Source organism: Sus scrofa, chromosome 4 (assembly GCF_054392235.1).
Source record: "Sus scrofa isolate SSC_HxYL_T2T_F1_AM1 chromosome 4, Sscrofa_HxYL_maternal_Yorkshire_Landrace_v2.0, whole genome shotgun sequence".
NCBI lineage: Eukaryota > Metazoa > Chordata > Mammalia > Artiodactyla > Suidae > Sus > Sus scrofa.
This window is the reverse complement of record NC_139386.1, coordinates 34,075,696-34,095,011: the sequence shown is the minus strand read 5'-3', so window position 1 is coordinate 34,095,011 and position 19,316 is coordinate 34,075,696. Positions and strand designations below refer to the sequence as shown.

Sequence of the window (19,316 nt, the reverse complement as noted above, 5' to 3'; positions counted from 1 at the left end):
AGGGCCGCACCCATGGCACATGGAGATTCCCAGGCTTGGGGTCCAATCGGAGCAGTAGCCCCCAGCCTACACCACAGTGACTCGGGATCTGAGCCACATCTGCAACCTACACCACAGCTCATGGCAGCACCAGATCCTTAACCCACTGAACGAGGCCAGGGATTGAACCCACGTCCTCATGGATACTAGTCGGGTTCGTTTCTGCTGCCCCACGACAGGAACTTCTCAAACTCTATTCTTGATAATGAAGCAAAAATCTTTTCCAAGTGTGTAGCAAATCTGCTGTACTTATTGAGTTCAAAGGAGCCGGGTGGGCAGTGGAGGAGAGGTGCTGTGGTTACAGTGGATAGAAGATGGGGCTCTGTATCTAAAATGAGGCTTGTGTATGTTTGAAAATAAAATGCCAGGTAAGTGCAGAAATGGTGTTTTATAGAAAGAGATTGATGTGTCTTTTAAGGTATTTTAAGCAAACTGTCAGTAAATAGGAAGTTATTTGTAAATTAAGCTGTAAATTAACAGGTGGATTGACTTTACCATGAAAGGTTTTCTTTGTGAACCAGCTTATAGCTTCGTGTTTGAGCATAGTGTTTCTCTGGGTGTGCTGTTGGCCTGATGGACAGGACTTTCCCTGCCTGGCCCCCATCCACTAAACGCCAGTAGTGGCTCCCACGTTGGGACAACCTAAAATTCTCCCAGATGTGTCCAAACTCCTCCTGGAGGAGAGACACCCCATGTGGTGCCATCTTTTATTTGCTGGACACCTGTCCAAGTGCTTCTTAGCGACAGGCTCTCTACCACATGTTAGTGATGGAGAGGTTAGGAGCAGTGTTTTAATAAAATAGAGTGTTAAATGTGTGCAGTCACTAGCTCTGTGACCTTGGGCAAGAAATTTCATTAACTCTTCTCTCACCTGCAGGTGAGTGTGGTGATAGCATCTTCTTTGAAGGGGTCAAGGACAAATCGCTCAGCATATTGAAATGCACAGATTGATTGAGTGGTTGTCTTTACCAGGAAACAGGATCTCAAGCTTGAGTGATGAGTTGGAGAGAACAGGCTTGTTTTAAGTCTTTGGCTTGTTGAATTTCAGGTTAGAATACATTGCCCTAGAGATGTCAGCACCTTCTAGTGGAAACCGTGGTGTGGCCCCGTCAGGATTATAAATACCTGCGCAAAAGAAAAGGGAAGTCATGTCTTGGGAGCCGTGAGTGTAGATTCAGGGCGTTCCCTGGCCTGGAAGGAGTTATTTGCTCTGTGGGTCAGTGTTGAGTTGCCTGTGGCAGAGAGGAAGTCTGTGTGAGCTCAGGAGGTTCTGATGATTCCTTTCAGTACTGGGGCTCCAGTGCCCTCCTTGCTCTGGGCAGCAGTTCAGCCAGCTTTACCAGAAGTTGTAAGAGAGTTTTAGCCTTGTGTTATGTGTTGTTACCTCCCTAATGTGTTTCAGTTTTTATGATCAGCATCTGTGTGACAGTAAGGCTTGACTTATGAGTTTCTTTCTAACCAACTGTAAAATTTAAAAAAAAAAAGCCAATTTATGAAGATTAAATTGTCTTTCATATTTCAGTGTATTTATGGCATGAAATTTAGGTAACCTGTAATAGGATTATGAAGTATTTATAAATACTGTCTTAAGTTGAAAACAAAACAACCTGAAAGTTAAGATTTATTTTAAGATGGTATGTGTCTGGAAAATTTTACAATTTCATTCTGTGTGAATCGGAGAAGTGTTCCTTGGAAGGCGAAATCCCCCATTGTTGTTGGAAACTTTAAACAAGTTTTATTATGAGCAAGCCTCTCCCACAATCCCAGTTAATATGCTTCTGTTTCAAAGGATGAATTTTTAACATTCAGAGAGGAAACAGTTACTGTTAGCTTTTATTTGTATGATATTAAAAATTTCCAGGGGGAGTTCCCACTGTGGCTCAGCGGTTAACGAACCTGAGTAATATCCATGAGGATGTGGGTTTGATCCCTGGTCTCGCTCAGTGGGTTAAGGATCCAGCGTTGCGGTGAGCTGTGGTATAGGTGGCAGACAGGGCTTGGATCTTGTGTTGCTGTGACTGTTGGCATAAGCCAGCAGCTGTAGCTCCAGTTCAACCCCTAGCCTGGGAACTTCCATATGCCACGGGTATGGCCCTAAAAACCAAAAAAAAAAAAAAAAAAAAAAAAAATTCTGGGGGAGGATATAGCAGATTTTTAGGATAAATGGTTTATGGTAAATGTTTTGCACTGATTGGTTGTGTTAAAAGTTGATGTGTCACAATTGGAAGGCTGTGTGATATTTCGCTGATATCTGAGGTATGCCCTCTTGCGCTTGTTGAAATAAGCCACGTATAAACAACTTGATGTTTTCGAGGACTGAAAAGGAAGCTGTTTTGTATGTGACCACCTTCAATCTTTGTTGTGATATTTAATTTACTGTAAAAGGTGGTTGCATTTCAGAGACTAACGTACTGGTTTCTCAAAACCATTAAGAGCAGTTAAGTATTGGAGCACTTATTGGGGTGCTGTGCTCTTTTCTGTGGTTGCCGCTATCTTGGGTCAGGCCCGTAGTTTCATTCACAAAAGAAACACAGCTGTCTGGGTTTGTTATCTGCACCTTTCGCGTTGTTGTGATAGTTACTGCTTTACTCTTTTTATTTTACATTCAAATTACTTCTGGTAGGAAAATAATCAACAGCCTTCAAATTCCTAGAACTGGGTGATAACAATAAAGAAGAGAAACAGCCTCAGAGCTTTGGACCTAGGATTGATTTCCTGTCTTCTCTCCTTTCCATCCTTCTATTTTGAAAAAGAGTTGTTAGTGTCTACAAAATAAAAGCGTATTTATTGCAGTCAGATAAGACAGAGTCGTTTAAAAATCTGAGTAGTTTCTCTCATGCCTCCAGTGTCTTCTGCCTTGATTTTTTTTTTTTTTATCTTGCCGTCTGCATTAAGGTCCCCGCATCACAGACCCACCTCCCACCTGTCATAGAGGCCTACACACACACACACACACACACACACACACACACACTCCCCTTCAAGACAGGGAGGAGATTTTATTTGTTTTGCTTCTCAGAGTTTCCAGAGTTCTGGGAATTTAGGCACCAAAAACACTGGGTGAGGTGAATGATATGACTCTAAATTGAAAGTAGTTACAGTCAAACAAGAGACATGTAGGGAAAAGAAATGAAAAATAGATGTCTGCTTTAATGCAGTCAGTTACACGGGTTTATCTGGACACATGGGTTGAGGGAGAAGTAGCTTGGGATTATATTAATGGATTTGGGGCATGGTTGGACGTAGTTGGCAAAACTTTTGTTAAGGAAAGTTTGCATTGGTTTAAATAGGAAGAGAGCGGTTGTTTTGGGCAAAATGGACTGTTGGAGCAGAGGCAAATAGGAAAGAGAACTAAAGGAAGGCCCGAAGTAAAGATGGGTAAAGAGAGGTCAGGAACATTGTGAAGATAAGGCAGAAAAACTCAGATAAATGATAATGAAAAATGGGAGATTTGAGTTTCATTCCCAAGAAAGAAGCAGACCAGGCATTGACATTTTTGTGCTTACTCACCTGAAGCAGTTTTTTTAGAGCTGGAAAAAAATTTCAGCAAGTTTTGGGAATGAATCAGGATTCTACACTGTGGTCACAAAACTACCTGTTTGTATGTAGGGCATTTAAGAGCCTTTATATTCTGTCCTTCATAAATGAAATAAAATTGTGCATTTCTTAAGCAAAGCAATAATTTATCCAGATTTTGGGTTGTTCTTTACTTGATTTTATGTATTATATTGCCTTTCACTTTCTTTTTAAGTTTGTAAGGTGCCAGATTTTGTTTTGTTCTCTACTTGGAGTTTTGTTCTGAACTCCATGGGACAAAAATCATTTCTGTATTATAAAACTAACAATACTGGGTGATTCTTGAAAATGATGATATGACGTTTAGCCATCCTGTTAAGGAATATTTATCATTTCTCGTGACATTTACTGTATAGCTCACTGTATAGTCATGGAAATGTGTTTTACTGCAGTGGTTCTGAAACCTGACTGATCATCTGACTTACTTGAGGGACTTAACAAGAAAATAGGAAAAATGAGTCCTGTGTCTTATCCAGGATAGATTCCTGGAATATAGGAGCAAAAAAGGATCCTGGATACAGTAATCCAGTCCTCTCATTTTACAAATGAAGAGACTTATGCAGACAGTGATATGAAGAACTGGCATTAGAATACAGATCTTCATATTCTCAGTGCAGTGCTCTGGCTGTTACACTGCCTTTCTGGAGTTGGCATTCAGGTTCTCTCTGGCTATAATTCTCAGTGAGATAAAAAAGGCTGTTTATCAGCCTTGATCCCATGCTTCAGACATAGCTACTACTAACGGGCTTTGCTTTTATCTTTTGAATTTATATCCAGGGTTTTTTGTTACCATGCCATGTAACGGTCTCTAAACTTTTTGGTGTTTCAAGTGTGAGGGTACTGCTTCACTTTTTTTTTTTTTTAAATATATATAAAGTGTGTGGATTTTTTTTTTTTTGGCATTTACATATAGTAATTCATTATTAAAAATTTAGGAAATGGAAATTTACAGAAAGAATGAAAACAAACATAATCCACTCCCAAGAGGTAATCTTTAGTAGTTTTTAAAATAATTTAATGTTTATGCTTATACGTATTCTTCTTTTTGCCATTTTCTTGGACTGCACCCACGGCATATGGAGGCTCCCAGGCTAGAGGTCTAATTGGAGCTGTAGCCTCCGGCCTACACCAGGGCCACAACAATTCGGGATCCAAGCCGCGTCTGCAACCTACACCACAGCTCACGGCAACACCGGATCCTTAACCCACTGAGCGAGGTCAGGGATCGAACCTGCAACCTCGTGGTTCCTAGTCGGGTTCGTTAACCACTGAGCCACGACAGTAACTCTTACATATTCTCCTTTCTTAAAGCTGGAAGAGCTAGGTCAAAGGGTATACACATTTTTATGGCTTTGATAAATATCGACATACTGCCTTTTAGAAATTGTCCCTTTTTATTTATTTTTATTTTTTTCTTTTCTTTTTTTTAAGGGCCAAATCCATGGCATACGAAGGTTCCTAGGCCAGGGGAATAATCGGAGCTACAGCTGCTGGCCTATGCCACAGCCACAGCCCCTGGGGATCCAAGCCACGTCTGTGACCTACACCACAGCTCACAGCACTGCTAGATCCTTAACCCATTGAGTGAGGCCAAGGATGGAACCCATATCCTCATGGATATTAGTCGGATTCACCTCCGCTGTGCCACAATGGGAACTCCAAGATTGCCCCTTTTTAAAAAAGTTAACAAGTTTTTTGGTTTCTCATATGATATGTAATTATTTTAGATTGAGGAAATACTAATGATGGCAAGTTATTATATCTTTATTAATGCTTTTAAATTAACTTATATTTTATCAATCATGATAGCATGCTATCATGCTAATGACGCTTAAATGAATGTGTAGGTCATTCAAGCTACATCTGTCCTTTTTTTAAAAAATGAAAATGAACATTTCCCCCAATTGCTAGAGCAATTCTACACACTTAACACACATAGTATTAACTGTAGTCTTTCTGCCTAGACTCATATTTCTCCTGTTCATTGTTGTTCCTTGTTTTCTATTAAATGTTAAAATACAGGCCTAAGAGGCTGGGAGGTTATGGCTGAAACCCTACATAGAAAGAAACAGTGGGAGTTGCTGTTGTGGCTCAGCAGGTTACGAACCTGACTGGTATCCATGAGGATGCAGGTTCAATCCCTGGCCCTGCTCAGTAGGTTAAAGAGCCAGCATTGATATGAGCTGTGGTGTGGGTGGCAGACACGGCTCGGATGTGGCGTTGCTGTGGCTGTGGTGTAGGCCAGCAGCTTCAGGTCCAATTTGACTTTGAGCCTGGGAACTTCCATATGCTGCAGGAATAAAGGAATGAAGGAAGGGAGGGAAGGAAGAAAGAAAGCAATTAGATAGTAAAGTCAAAAACTCAGGAATGATACATACAACAAAACTAGAGGAGACTTCAGTGGAATAACTTGCTTTCTCATAGTAAACGACTGGAAAATTGGATAAATTATGTGAAAAAAACTGCTTCCAGTTATTGGACAACAGAGGTAGTACAGGAACTGAGAGACAGGAAACAAATGAAGTGAGCTCTCTAATCCCTCTGGCTTTCTGTCTAGAGTCATGGGTCATGGTTTAGGAAGAAAGCAGAGCATGTTGATCTTGCCAAGTTGGGGAGACTGGAGTTGGGGAAGGCTTATCTGGCTAGGATTTGCAGGAAGACTGAATACCTTATTGAACCCCTGGGGCATTCTGAGGCATCTCCAGAAGGCTAGATTTCAGTAGTAGGGCTAAATTAAATTGCCCTAGGGTAAAACTTAAGCCCTAGCCTAACAAAGTATAAAAACAATGAAACATGTTAAAGCTCAAGGAACTTAACTGTTAGAACAAAGCACAACTTTCTTAAAAGGATGACAATAAAATCCAGTGATCAGGGGTTTAATATTGTGAACTATGTATATGTGTGTGTGTGTGTGTGTGTGTGTGTGTGTATGTATATGTACATAAGAGGAAAGAGAACTTTTCAAAATGGAACTTAAAAAGCTAAAAAATATGTCTAAAGTGAAAACTTCATGAGACAAATATCAGATTACTTTAAAGAAAAGGTGAGCCAATTAGAAATGTAGCAAGGAAATATCCAAAATGAAGCACATGGACAAAAACATTTGAAACAAATGGAAGCTCAGTGACCTGTGGGACAGTGTTAGTTGGTTTAACATATATGCCATTTTTGTCCTGAAGAAAGGGAAAGAGAAGCAGGAAATAAATTCTAAGAAAATAATGGATGACTTTTTTCCAAATTTGTTGAAAACTATAAACACAGATTCAAGAATCTCTCTGAACTCCAAGCAGGATAAATCCTTGTGACCCTGGGGAGGCAAATTTTTCTTAAGTCTCAGAAATCATGTATTAGTGGGAGTTCCCATCGTGGCACAGTGGTTAACGAATCCGACTAGGAACCATGAGGTTGCGGGTTCGGCTCCTGCCCTTGCTCAGTGGGTTAACGATCCGGCGTTGCCGTGAGCTGTGGTGTAGATTGCAGACGCGGCTCGGATCCTGCGTTGCTGTGGCTCTGGCGTAGGCCGGTGGCTACAGCTCTGATTCGACCCCTAGCCTGGGAACCTCCATATGCCGCGAGAGCGGCCCAAAGAAATGGCAAAAAGACAAAAAAAAAAAAAAAAAAATCATGTATTAGAAACGAAAAAATTAGTATATTAGATATTAGAATTAAAAACCTCTCAAGTGCATCATTAAGAAAAGGCAAGACAGGTAGTTCCTCTCGTGGCTCATCGGTAAAGAACCGACTAGGATCCCTGAGGACAGGGGTTCGATCCCAGGCTTCTCTCAGTGGGTAAAGTATTCGGCGTTGCCAAGAGCTGTGGTGTAGGCCGTACATGTGGGTTGATCCTGAGTTGCTGTGACTGTGGTGTAGGCCGGCAGCTCTAGCTCCGATTTGACCCCTAACCTGGGAACTTCTGTATGCCTCCGGTACAGCCGTAAAAAGACAAGAAAAAAAAAAAAAAAAGAAAAAGAAGAGGCAAGACAGAAAAGATGTAAAAAAATTTACACATCTCAAAGAAATTGTATTAAGATAATTCATAAAGTTCCTACAACTTAGTAATGTCGGTGCAGTTTTTTTTTAATTGAGCAAAATTGAGCAAAATTTGAATAGAAATTTCACGAAAGATTTGAATAGAAACTTCACAAAAGAAGATATACAAATGGCTGATGAAAACCTGAAGGGATTCTGAACTTTGTAGTTATCATGGAAATGTGAGCTACCCCACTAGAATGCCTAGAATAAAAGGGCTAAGAACACTAAGTGGTGGGCATGTGAAACAACCAGAACTTGTCTGTCTTGCTAATGAGAATATGAAATGTTGTATCTACTCTGGCAAATAGTTCAGCAGCGTCTTATAAAGTTAAATACGTGCTAATCATTTGACTCAGCAATTCCACTCTTAAGTGCTTATCCAAGAGAAATGAATATTGTCAAAACAGTCTTGTAGGGGAATGTTCATAGTACCTTTGTTGTTAATGGCCTCAAATTGGTAACAATTCAGATAGCTGTAAACAGGCAAATGGATGAGCAAACCATAGTCCATCTGTGTCCTAAGCAATAAAACAGAGTGAGCTGTTGCTGATACGCACAACATGGACAAATATCAAGGACATGCTGAGAAAAAGAAGCCAGATACAAAAGAGTATGCAGTGCACCCTTGCATTTACAATGAAATTCTAGGTCAGGCCAAATGAATCTATCGTGTGACCGAAAGCAGATCACCATTTGCCGGGGCCTGGCAGTGTGGTAGGGACTGCCCGGGCCTGGGTATGAGGGAAGCCTTTGGAAAGACTTAATCTTGGTTTTGGTGGTAGTTCCACAGGTGTATATGTTTGATGAGCTTCAAAAACTCATCAAACTGTACTGCTGTAATAGGTGCATTTTATTGTATATGAATTAAATTTCAATAAAAGTGATTTTTTAAAAAAATTTAGAGGAAGTGCGGAGTTCCCATTGTGGCACAGAGGAAATGAATCTGACTAGGAACCATGAGGTTGTGGGTTTGATACTTGGCCTCGCTCTGTGGGTTAAAGACCCGGGGTTGCAAGCTGTGGTGTAGGTCGCAGATGCGGCTTGGATCTGGCATTGCTGCAGCTGTGGTGTAGGCCAGCAGCTGTAGCTCCAATTCAGCCCCTAGCCTGGGAACCTCCAGATGCCGCAGGTGCGGCCCTAAAAAGCAAAAAAAAAAAAAAAAAAAAAAAAAAAATTAGAGGAAGTGAAGGAAGCCAGGAACTTTATTATCTTATTTGATCTTCACAGTTATTTAGGTACTTATTCATTGAAGAATATTAAATGCTTTCCGAGATTCTACCTATCAGCCTCTCTGCCAGGTACTGAGAGTACAACTGTGAGCAAAAGCTGTCGTGGTTTTCACTTACCCTAATGTGCAGTTTATTTGGTAGAAAGATATCAATAAAAAGTGTCCCCCAGTGAAATACTGAAAAGAAGGTGCTATGAGAGTATATAATACATTCACCCTTGGTGTATAATACATGCTTGTATTCATGTGATAAATGACATGGTACATACACATATACTATATGAAGCATTTTCTGTGCTTTGGCTTCTTCATTTGTAAGTTCTATGCATCCAATAGGGTTATTTTATTTTATTTATTTTATTTTTTTTGTCTTTTTTTTTTTTGCTATTTCTTGGGCCACTCCCGCGGCATATGGAGTTTTCCCAGGCTAGGGGTCTAATCGTAGACGTAGCCGCCAGCCTATGCCAGAGCCACAGCAACACGGGATCTGAGCCGCGTCTGCAACCTACACCACAGCTCACGGCAATGCCAGATCGTTAACCCACTGAGCAAGGGCAGGGATCAAACCCGCAACCTCATGGTTCCTAGTCGGATTCGTTAACCACTGCGCCACGACGGGAACTCCAAAAGGGTTATTTTAAAATACTGATCCATGTAAAGTGGATCCTAAAATTAGGATTTGTTTTCTGAAAGACTAAATTTAAAAAAAAAAAAAAAACTTAAAAAATGTGATTTAAGGATTTTTTTTGGCCCTTTTTTTTTCTCTAATCAGACTTTTTGATTGGTTCAGAGTCATTGTTATATTTCATTTATTCATAAAATAAACTTATCAGTCCCTGCTGTTGGCAGGAGTTGTATATGCTAGGTTTTTACAGTGTCAGAAGAGAAGATATGATTCTGGCCCTTCAGGATTTCCCAGTCAGGTGGAGAGAAGAAGATGTTATGAAAAAAGGCAGAATAGAGTGATAAGTGCATAATAGTGGTATTTATAAGGTTTTAGGTAAACAAGCTATTTCCCACCTGGGACACTAGGAACAGCCTTTGGAGGCAGAATGGGTTGGGGCAGTAGTTAATGCAGGAAGGGAGGCCAAATGTGAAGGAGAAGATCTAGTACATCATTTTATTAATTGCTTCCCACAGCTCTGTGAGAGGTGTAGTATTCCATTTTACAGATGAGGAAATGAGTGAGGAGGTAGAGTCAGGCTTTTAACTCTTCTGAGACTCCCAGAGTTTGCAATCTCTGTTACCGCTAATGTCTACTTAAAAGAATTTTTGCTTTTTTATTTGGAGGAATCATTGTTCCTTCTAGGAGGTAGGATAGGTTCAGATGCTGGGTAGTGCTGTTTTAGAAACTGTGATGATCCTAGATGACAAAAAAAAAGGGGAAAGGAAGCTTAAGTCTCTTATCCAGCAGAATTCGCAGTGTTCTGAGCCTGGAATGAAACATAAGATAAAAGGGTTTATGTTTATGCGTGGATCTCTCTCTCCAAATAGGAGAGCTCAGCTGGGCTTGGGTGCAGAACAGTTTCTTCTCCTAGTGTGACACAGTAGAAAGAATATGGCCTTAGAGTCAGATGACAAGATTTGAATTCCATCTGCCAGTGGGGTCACTTGGTACACCTCTTGAGTGTTACTACCTAGCCATAGCAATGTTGTGAGCATTAAGTAAGACAGCCTATGAGAAATGTGTAACGCAGTACCAAGTGTAGAAGATACCTCAACTTCCCCATCTGCAAACAGCTGGGCTCCTGAGAGGGCTCTAAGACAAAAGATGAAACTAGACAACTTGCTCTAATTTTCCTGGACATTTCTGACTCTATTAGAATTATGATGACATTATTTCATTTGATCCTGATAAAAAGCTCAGTAGAGTAGAGTAGGGCAGGTATTTATAAATGAGAAAATGTAGTCCTCTTGCTTATTTCTTGAAATTCTTTGGAAACCTGTTGCTTGAAAAAGATTTTCTAGAACATTAAGTGGTATGATAGTGACATCTACTGTAATAGCTCATATTATTACAGTCTTTGAAGAAGCTGAAGTTTAGATAATCAAACAGTATTATAAGGAAGACCTTGACAGTTGATTTAATCACCTGCCATTTTGGGGGAGAGGATGTGTAAAACTATCATCAAATATACTTTAACAGAACCCCTCATATAATTACAATAAAACCTCAATTTTCCAAAAACTATCGTCACTTAAAAGATCTGGATTATTAGAAGAGGTGTAAAGATGTTGAATTCTCTAATCAGTTATAACTGAAACTTTTAAAATTCAAGGTAGTCCTGGGATTGGTGTGTAGGCTAAAAAAAGCTAGATTTGGCAAGTGGAAGAATATTGGGTGGAAGGGACCAGAGATAGACAAAAGCAGAGAGGAGGAATATAGGATGACAGGAAAGCAGGAGATAGACCCACAACATTTCTTAAGGAATTTATTTATTTTTTGTTTTGTTTTATTATAGTAGATTTATGGAGTTGGTGCAGCAAAGTGACCCAGTTCCACACTCATATATACTCTTTTTCTCATCTTCCATCGTGTTCCATCACAAGTTATTAGATATAGTTGCCTGGGCTATACAGCAGGACTTCATTGCTTATTCACTCCAGATGCAATAGTTTGCGTCTACTTACCCCAAACTCCCAGTCCATTCCACTCCCTCCCCCTTGGCAACCACAAGTCTGTTCTTCATGTCCATGAGTTCATTTCTTTCTGTAGATAGGTTCATTTGTGCTGTATTTTAGATTCCACATATAAGTGAAATCATGTGGTGTTTGTCTTTCTCCTTCTGACTTAATTCACTTAGTATGAGAATCTCTCGTTCATGTTGTTGCAAATGGCATTATTTTGTTCATTTTTATGGCTGAGTAGTATTCCATTGTGTATATGTACTACATCTTCTTAATCTGTTCATCTGTTGATGGACATTTAGGTTGTTTCCATGTTCTGGATGTTGTAAATAGTGCTGCAATGAATGTAGCAGTGCCAGTATCTTTTTGAATTATAGTTTTATCTGGATATATGCCCAGGAGTGTTATTGGTGGATCATAGAAATTTAATTTAAGAAGGAAGTTACTGAGATAGATTGTGGAGTTAGTACAGGTATAGTCCAAGCTCTTCACTTTGCAATGTAATACAATTAGAATTGTTGGATGTACTGATTTTAAAATGCTTCTTAAAAAAAGCAAACAAACATCAAAACGATTTGTGTTCAATATGAGAATATAGACTTTTGGGGGTAACCCATAAAATATGAGAATATAAAAATTGTCCTTGGAGGATTAACTGGTAACTAGACTTCTCTAATTCTCTGGATATTCCATTTGAAAGTTCATTAAAGTTGTGTTTTTGGTAAATTTGCTAATGAATTAATTGTCCTATTTTATCATACATTCTTTTAACAGTTTTAAAGTATTTAATTTTGAAGTATTTGAAGTGTACAGAAAACGTTCAAATATTTTAGATTAGCAGATGTCCATGTACCCACTACCCAGATATAACATATATTAACATTTTGCCATATTTATCTGGGTAATTTTTTTTTTTTTTTTGCTATTTCTTGGGCTGCTCCTGTGGCATATGGAGGTTCCCAGGCTAGGGGTTGAATCGGAGCTGTAGCCACCGGCCTCCGCCAGAGCCACAGCAACGAGGGATCCGAGCCGCGTCTGCAACCTACACCACAGCTCACAGCAACGCCGGATCGTAAACCCACTGAGCAAGGGCAGGAACCGAACCCGCAACGTCATGGTTCCTAGTCGGATTCGTTAACCACTGCGCCACGACGGGAACTCCTAGGTAATTTTTTAAAGAAATAAAATCTCATATACATAGCTCAAGCTCCTATCTACTATGTATTTCTTTTTCTGTTACTGTAGATGTAATTGTAAATGCTGTATAGTATTTACGTGGGAACTTAAGTTGAAAACTGCTTTGGGGAATGTTTGGCTGTACCCAGTAGAGTTGACAGTGGTCTTTGTCATTTATCTCATGTAATAAGCCACTCCAAAATATAGTGGCTTAGAACAGTGATTTCTTATTTCTCCTCATTCTGTGGGTTGTCTCGATGGTTCTTCTGCTTGTTTCGCTTGGGCTTCTTGATGGGTCTACTTTCCACTGGGACATTGGCTGGACTGGAAGTTTCAAGGTGGCCTCACTCACATGTTTGGCAGTTTGTGCTGGTTGTCAGCTGCAAGTACTCTTGTTTCCCTGCCGTGGGACCACGTATCTTCCAGTAGGCTAGACTAGCTTCCTTCCATGGTGGCTTGAAGGCAGCTATCTGAGAAATAGAAGTGAAAGTTGCAAGGTTTTTGAGGCCTGGGCCCTGATCTCAGATGGTGTGGCTTGCATACATTTTGGTGGTCAGAGCCCTTCACAAGGCCAGCCTAGATTCAAGATGAGGGGAGGTAGATTTAGGAGTCACATTGCGTAAGCACATGCAAAGACTCACTGGCCTCCACCTTTAAAGACAGTCTGCCACATTATCTTACTTTTCATTTCATTATTTTATTCGTATCTGTCTTGGGGAAACTTTCGCAAAAACAGAGCCATCTACAAAGTTCTTCACTGTTGAATTGTTTAAAATAGCAAAAAAAAGTAAAACAATGTAACTATCCTTCCATAGGAAAATGGCTAATTTTAGTTTATTCATAATACCATGTAACAACTAAAATGGATGAACTGCATCTGTATGGATCACCATGAGTGCTTCTAAAAATAAGTTGAGTGAAAATATCTGGTTGGAAAAGAATATGGGGAGAATGATATTTATATAATAGCTTTTTAAATCAAAACCGTTTTTGGTGCTCTGAATGACTTCCATCCTTGGATGACCAGTTAAGCCGCAGTGCTTTTTGGCCAGGCTGCGTGCTTGGTCTGGGCTCGCCATCACTAACAAGCCTGTATTTAGTTTGTTGGCCATTTGAGAGAGTGTGGCTCTTAGTGCAACTTCATCAGTAATGTGGGAAAAATCATCTTAGAGTACAATTCTTGAGATAGTCCCTTAGTAATGCTGTCGTATTTAAAATATAACCAGTTTAACCTCCCTGAATATGTTTTTAAATCTGGAAATGAGAGTGATATGTATCTCATAGAGGTGTTGGGAAAATTAATTGAAATAATAATATATAAAATATGTGAGCAGTACCTAATATATGGTAGATGATGCTCTCAAAACAGAAGTTGACAAAAAATTATAAAAGTATATAGAATGTCACATATGTTCAGTTTGCTTTCAAATTGTGTAATGACTAGGTAGGTTTACTTTAATTACAATAGGCTTCTGGAGTTCCTGTGGTGGCTCAATGGTATTGAACCCAGCTAGTATTCATGGGGACACTGGTTTGATCCCTGGCCTTGCTCAGTGGGTTATGGATCTGGCATTGTCATGAGCTGTGGTGTAGGTCGAAGAGGAGGCTCGGATCTGGTGTGGCTGTGGCATAGTCGCTACAGCTACAATTTGACCTCTAATCTGGGGACTTCCGTATGCCTCGGGTACAGCCTTAAAAAGAAAAACAAACAGTAGGCTTCTGAAATTATGCAAATCTTTGTGATTAGCTATAATGCTTTACAGTTGAAAGGAAGTTTAAATTTGCAAAGTTCTTTCACATTCATTACCTGATTTTATTATCAAGACAACTTTGTAAGATGATTTCTTCTAACAAAATAAGATTCCGAGTTTCAGGAAAAGTTAATAAACAAGCAGTGGTAGTAGAAAGTTAATGATGGTTTTAGTGAAAGCATATCAAAGTAGAAATTATGATATTATTATGAGTTATTTTGTGTTTGTGTGCTTTACCTCCTTAAATTCTGAATAGATTTGGCTTTGGACTTTTCTCTGTGTGTGTGAGAGAGAGAGGGAGAAGGAAGGAGGGAGGGAAAAGGGGAGAGGAAGAAAGGTTGTAGAAAAGGGTTGGGTGTGTCTTGATGAAACCCTGGAAAGGGAGAGCCACAGACTCTTAACTCAAATATGATAGTGTGTTATGCACCCCCCCAGTCACATTTTTAAGAAAGGCTGGTTTACAAAGCCGATCGCCAAGATTTTTGTGTGTGTGCAAATATGTAAGCATTTCAAAAAAAAAGACATATAAGCCTCTGATGGCCACTAAGTATAATAGGGATTGAGGAGATTCCCTTAGATTGGATATGGATTAAAATTAACCACCAATTTGGCTGACCTTGTAGGATTTTCAAAGCCAGATGTGGCAAATTTATTTGGTGGCCACTGGTCAAATGCATAGATTCAATTCCTGTTCAAAGTTGAGTTATGCATTTTTTTTAACCCCTTGTTTTGGTTTTATGTCTTAAAAATTTAAGATAAACCTAGAAATTTGTGACTCTCCAGCGTCTTTTGTGAAGTGAAACTGGTGGTGGCTGGTATTTTAGGTAGTCTCACTTCTTGACTAATTTCTCATTTTAGGATGTTTTGTAATTTAAAAAAATTATGTATTTTGTGTATTAGGTTTTATCATCTCTTTTTCCTTGTATCGTAAGTAAATCACCATTTATGTGGATTTACTTCCACATAAGTAAATTTGACTTTGTTTGGGATTATTTGGCAATGTTGGATTAGTTTTAAAACAGGGTTATACCTATCACTCTGAAATAATTTAGAAACAAATGATAATGTATTTTTTGTTTGTTTTGTTTTATATTTCAGAGACTCTTGATTTTGGAAGAAATACCTGGTAACCAACATGACTGAGTTCTGGCTTATATCAGCTCCTGGGGAGAAAACCTGTCAGCAAACATGGGAGAAATTGCATGCGGCAACTACAAAGAACAATAATCTTGCTCTCACTTCAAAGTTCAACATTCCTGACTTAAAGGTAAAACTGCTGTGCTAAATAGTTCATCATGAAGGGAGGACAATTGTCTCTCTCTCTGCTTACCTTTTGGTAGAAATGAGATATCCAGGTTTCTTCAGAGAACATTCTTTGGTCCCTAGGGATTGGCATAATTTAAACCTTTCCTTGTTCTTCCCAGTCTTCAGGTTTTAGACAATGAGGAAATCGAGATTTTTTTTTTGAAGTAGTTTTTCCTAAACTTCTGTGCTTTTCTAAATTGTAATTTAAATTTTAATGAGATATCTTACAAAAATACTTGATATGTTACTTCCCCAAATACAATTTTTAGAATTGAAAAATCTTGGGGATGTATATTCTTAAATATCATAATGGAATGGGAAGTTCCTGTTGTGGCCCGGCAGTTTACAAACCCGAGTAGTATCCATAAGGATGTGGGTTTGATTCCTGGCCTTGCTCAGTGGATTAAGAATCTGGCGCTGCTATGAGCTGTGGTGGATTAGTTTTGCAGATTAGGTTGGATTAGGTTGCAGATTCAGCTCAGATCTGGCGTTGCTGTGGCTGTGGCATAGGCTGGCAGCTGCATCTGATTCGACCCCTAGCCTGGGAACTTCCATATGCTGCAGGTTCAGACTTACAAAGAAAAAGAAAAAACAAAAAACAAAGAAACAAAAACATAATTCACTTTTCTGTTGTTAAATTCATTTAATACTCACTGATGTTGTAAATGTTTTACCATTGTACCTCTTTAATTATACTTGGCAAATCTGACCTAGTTATGTAACCTAGTTTATCTACTTAACATTTATTAAACATTAGTAACCTAGCAGCCTTTAAGTGAAGCAGGCTGCCAGTAATTGGGTGACTGAACTTTTTTGTTGTTGTTTTGTTTTTTTGTTTTTTTGTCTTTTTGCCATTTCTTGGGCCGCTCCCGCAGCGTATGGAGGTTCCCAGGCTAGGGGTCTAATTGGAGCTGTAGCCGCCAGCCTATGCCACAGCCACAGCAGTGCGGGATCCGAGCTGTGTCTGCGACTTACACCACAGCTTATGACAACGCTGAATCGGATCCTTAACCCACTGAGCAAGGGCAGGGATTGAACCCGCAACCTCATGGTTCCTAGTTGGATTCGTTAACCACTGCGCCACGGTGGGAACTCCTGTGACTGAACTTTTGTAAAGAATGGAAAAGATCATGATGTTTCTCTTTTGCTGGTGAACCAAATGAGACAGACAAAGCACTCATGTAGGAAATACTTGAAATTACTGGTTCTTAATATTTTGGGAGGTGCGGATTCCTTCGATACGCTGATGTAGACTGTGGACATTTCTTCCAAACCACACCTGCTTTCCCATACACAATTTTGCATACAAGTTCAATTGCACACTCTCTGATGCACATCCAGGGACCCCTTAGGAGCTGCTGTTGTAAACCATGACTTCAGATGATCCACCACCACTGGGCATTATAAGCAGAGGCACAGGTCTGCCAGTGTGGAATCTTCACATCTAAATGGTGGTTGTACCCACGAATTAGAGGATTATCTTGTACATATAAATAGCTTCGAATATCTAGCAAACATTTTTAACCACACTTGCATAATACAAAATAAAATATGGAGATTTTAAGATTTGTGAGCCCTTCAAATCAAGATGTGTTATCTTGCTTTTTTTTTTTTTTAAATGAGGGCGTTCCTGTTATGGCTCAGCAGATTAAGAATCTGACTAGTATCCATGACGATACAGGTTTGTTCCCTGGCCTTACTCAGTGGGTTAAGGATCCAACGTTGCTGGAACCTTCGGTGTAGGTCACAGATGTAGCTTGGATCTGGCATGGCTGTGGTGCAGACACGCAGCAGCAGCAGCTCCGATTTAACCCCTAGCCTGGGAACTTCCCTAAGCCACAGGTACAGCCCTAGAAAAAAAAAAAAAAAGGATGAAACTTAAATAATAAAAGTGATATATTTCCCTTCTAGGTTGGCACATTGGATGTCTTGGTTGGTTTGTCGGATGAACTGGCTAAACTGGATGCATTTGTAGAAGGGTAATGTATTTATATGCATAAACTTGAGAAAATGAGAGTCGCTATTATCAGGTGACCTGGACATGTGGTTTATTGTCACATGTATACTCTGCTTATTGGAATTGTTTTAGAAAACAATGAAGAGTACCTGTTGTGGCTCTGCAGGTTAAGAACCTGACTGGTATCCATGAGGATGCAGGTTTGATTCTTGGCCTCATTTGTTGGGTTAAGGATCCAGTGTTGCCGAGGCTGTGGTGTAGGCCAGCAGCTATAGCTCAGATTTGACCCCTGGGCTGGGAACTTCCACATGCCATGGATGTGGCCCTAAGAAAACAAAACAAAAAAGAAAACAATGACTTTTTTCTCTGTAAATGAACTTTATGAAGATACAATTTATATACAATAAACCTATTTGAAGTGTGAAAATGGTGACTGTTTTTAATTTATATATATATATATATATTATTTATTTATTTATTTATTTATTTATTCATTCTTTGTTTTTTAGGGCCACACTTATGTCATATGGAAGTTCCCCCAGGCTAGGGGGTCTAATCGGAGCTGCAGCTGCTGGTCTACGCTACAACCACAGCAATGCCAGATCTGAGCCTCATCTGTGACCTACCCCACAGCTCATGGCAACGCCGGATCTTTAACCCACTGAGCGAGGCCAGGGATCGAACCCGCAACCTCATGGTTCCTAGTCGGATTCATTTCTGCTGCACCATGATGGGAACTCCTAATATGTGTATATTTTAAATTTTTTTGGGATATAGTTGACTTGCAATGTTGTATTTGTCTCAGGTGTACAGCAAAGTGAATCAGTTATATGTATACATAGATCTATTTTTTTTTTCCCGTATAGGTTATTACAGACCATTAAGTTGATTTCCCGGTGCTATACAATGGGTACTTGTTAATTATCTATTTAATATACAGTAGTGTTTTTAATATTTTGAGATATAATTTATGTACCATGCAGTTCTCCTAAAGTGTACAGTTCAGTGATTTGTAGTATATTCACAGTTATGCAGCCATCACCTCAGTCAGTTTTAGTACATTTTCATCCCCCTGCTGCTACCGTGAACATCCTGTGTCCATTAGCACTTACTCCTTACCCTCCTACTGCCCAGTAATCTGCTTTCTGACACTAAAGATTGATTTTTCTGGACATTTCATATAAATGGAATCATACAATATGTGGTCTCTTGTGTCTGGCTTCTTTTCCTTGGCGTAATGTTTTCAAGGGTCATCCATGTTACAGCGTGTGTCAACATTTAATTTCTTCTTATTACCAAATGCGGATATACTGCATTTTATTAATCCATTCATCAGTTGATGGACATTAAGGTTCTTTGAACTTTTTGGCTGATGTGAATAACGCTGCTATGAATATTTCTGTGGAAGTTTTTGTGTGCTCATATGTTTTCATTGCTCTTGGGGTATGTACCTAAGTGTCGAATTGCTGGGTCATATGGTAACTTTTTTTTTTTTTTTTGCTTTTTAGGGCTGCACCCACTGAATATGGAGGGTCCCAGACTAGGGGAATAATTGGAGCTACAGCTGCTGGTCTGTGCAAGGCAGGATCCAAACCTAGTCCATGACCTACAGCTCACGGCAATG

At 39.6% G+C, this 19,316-nt stretch overlaps 1 protein-coding gene across 8 annotated transcripts in view; it reads left to right on the top strand.

Moving 5' to 3' along the window:
- Positions 1-19,316, top strand: part of ATP6V1C1 (ATPase H+ transporting V1 subunit C1) — a 192,925-nt gene that overhangs the window by 141,629 nt on the left and 31,980 nt on the right. For all 8 annotated transcript variants that reach the window (XR_014842744.1, XR_014842743.1, XM_085020420.1 and 5 more), the window contains 2 exon segments: positions 15,529-15,697; positions 17,647-17,714. Coding sequence is in view for 6 of the 8 variants with exons in the window: in XM_085020420.1 (XP_084876546.1) it covers positions 15,566-15,697; positions 17,647-17,714 (200 nt within the window). In the remaining 2 variants the exon portion in view is untranslated.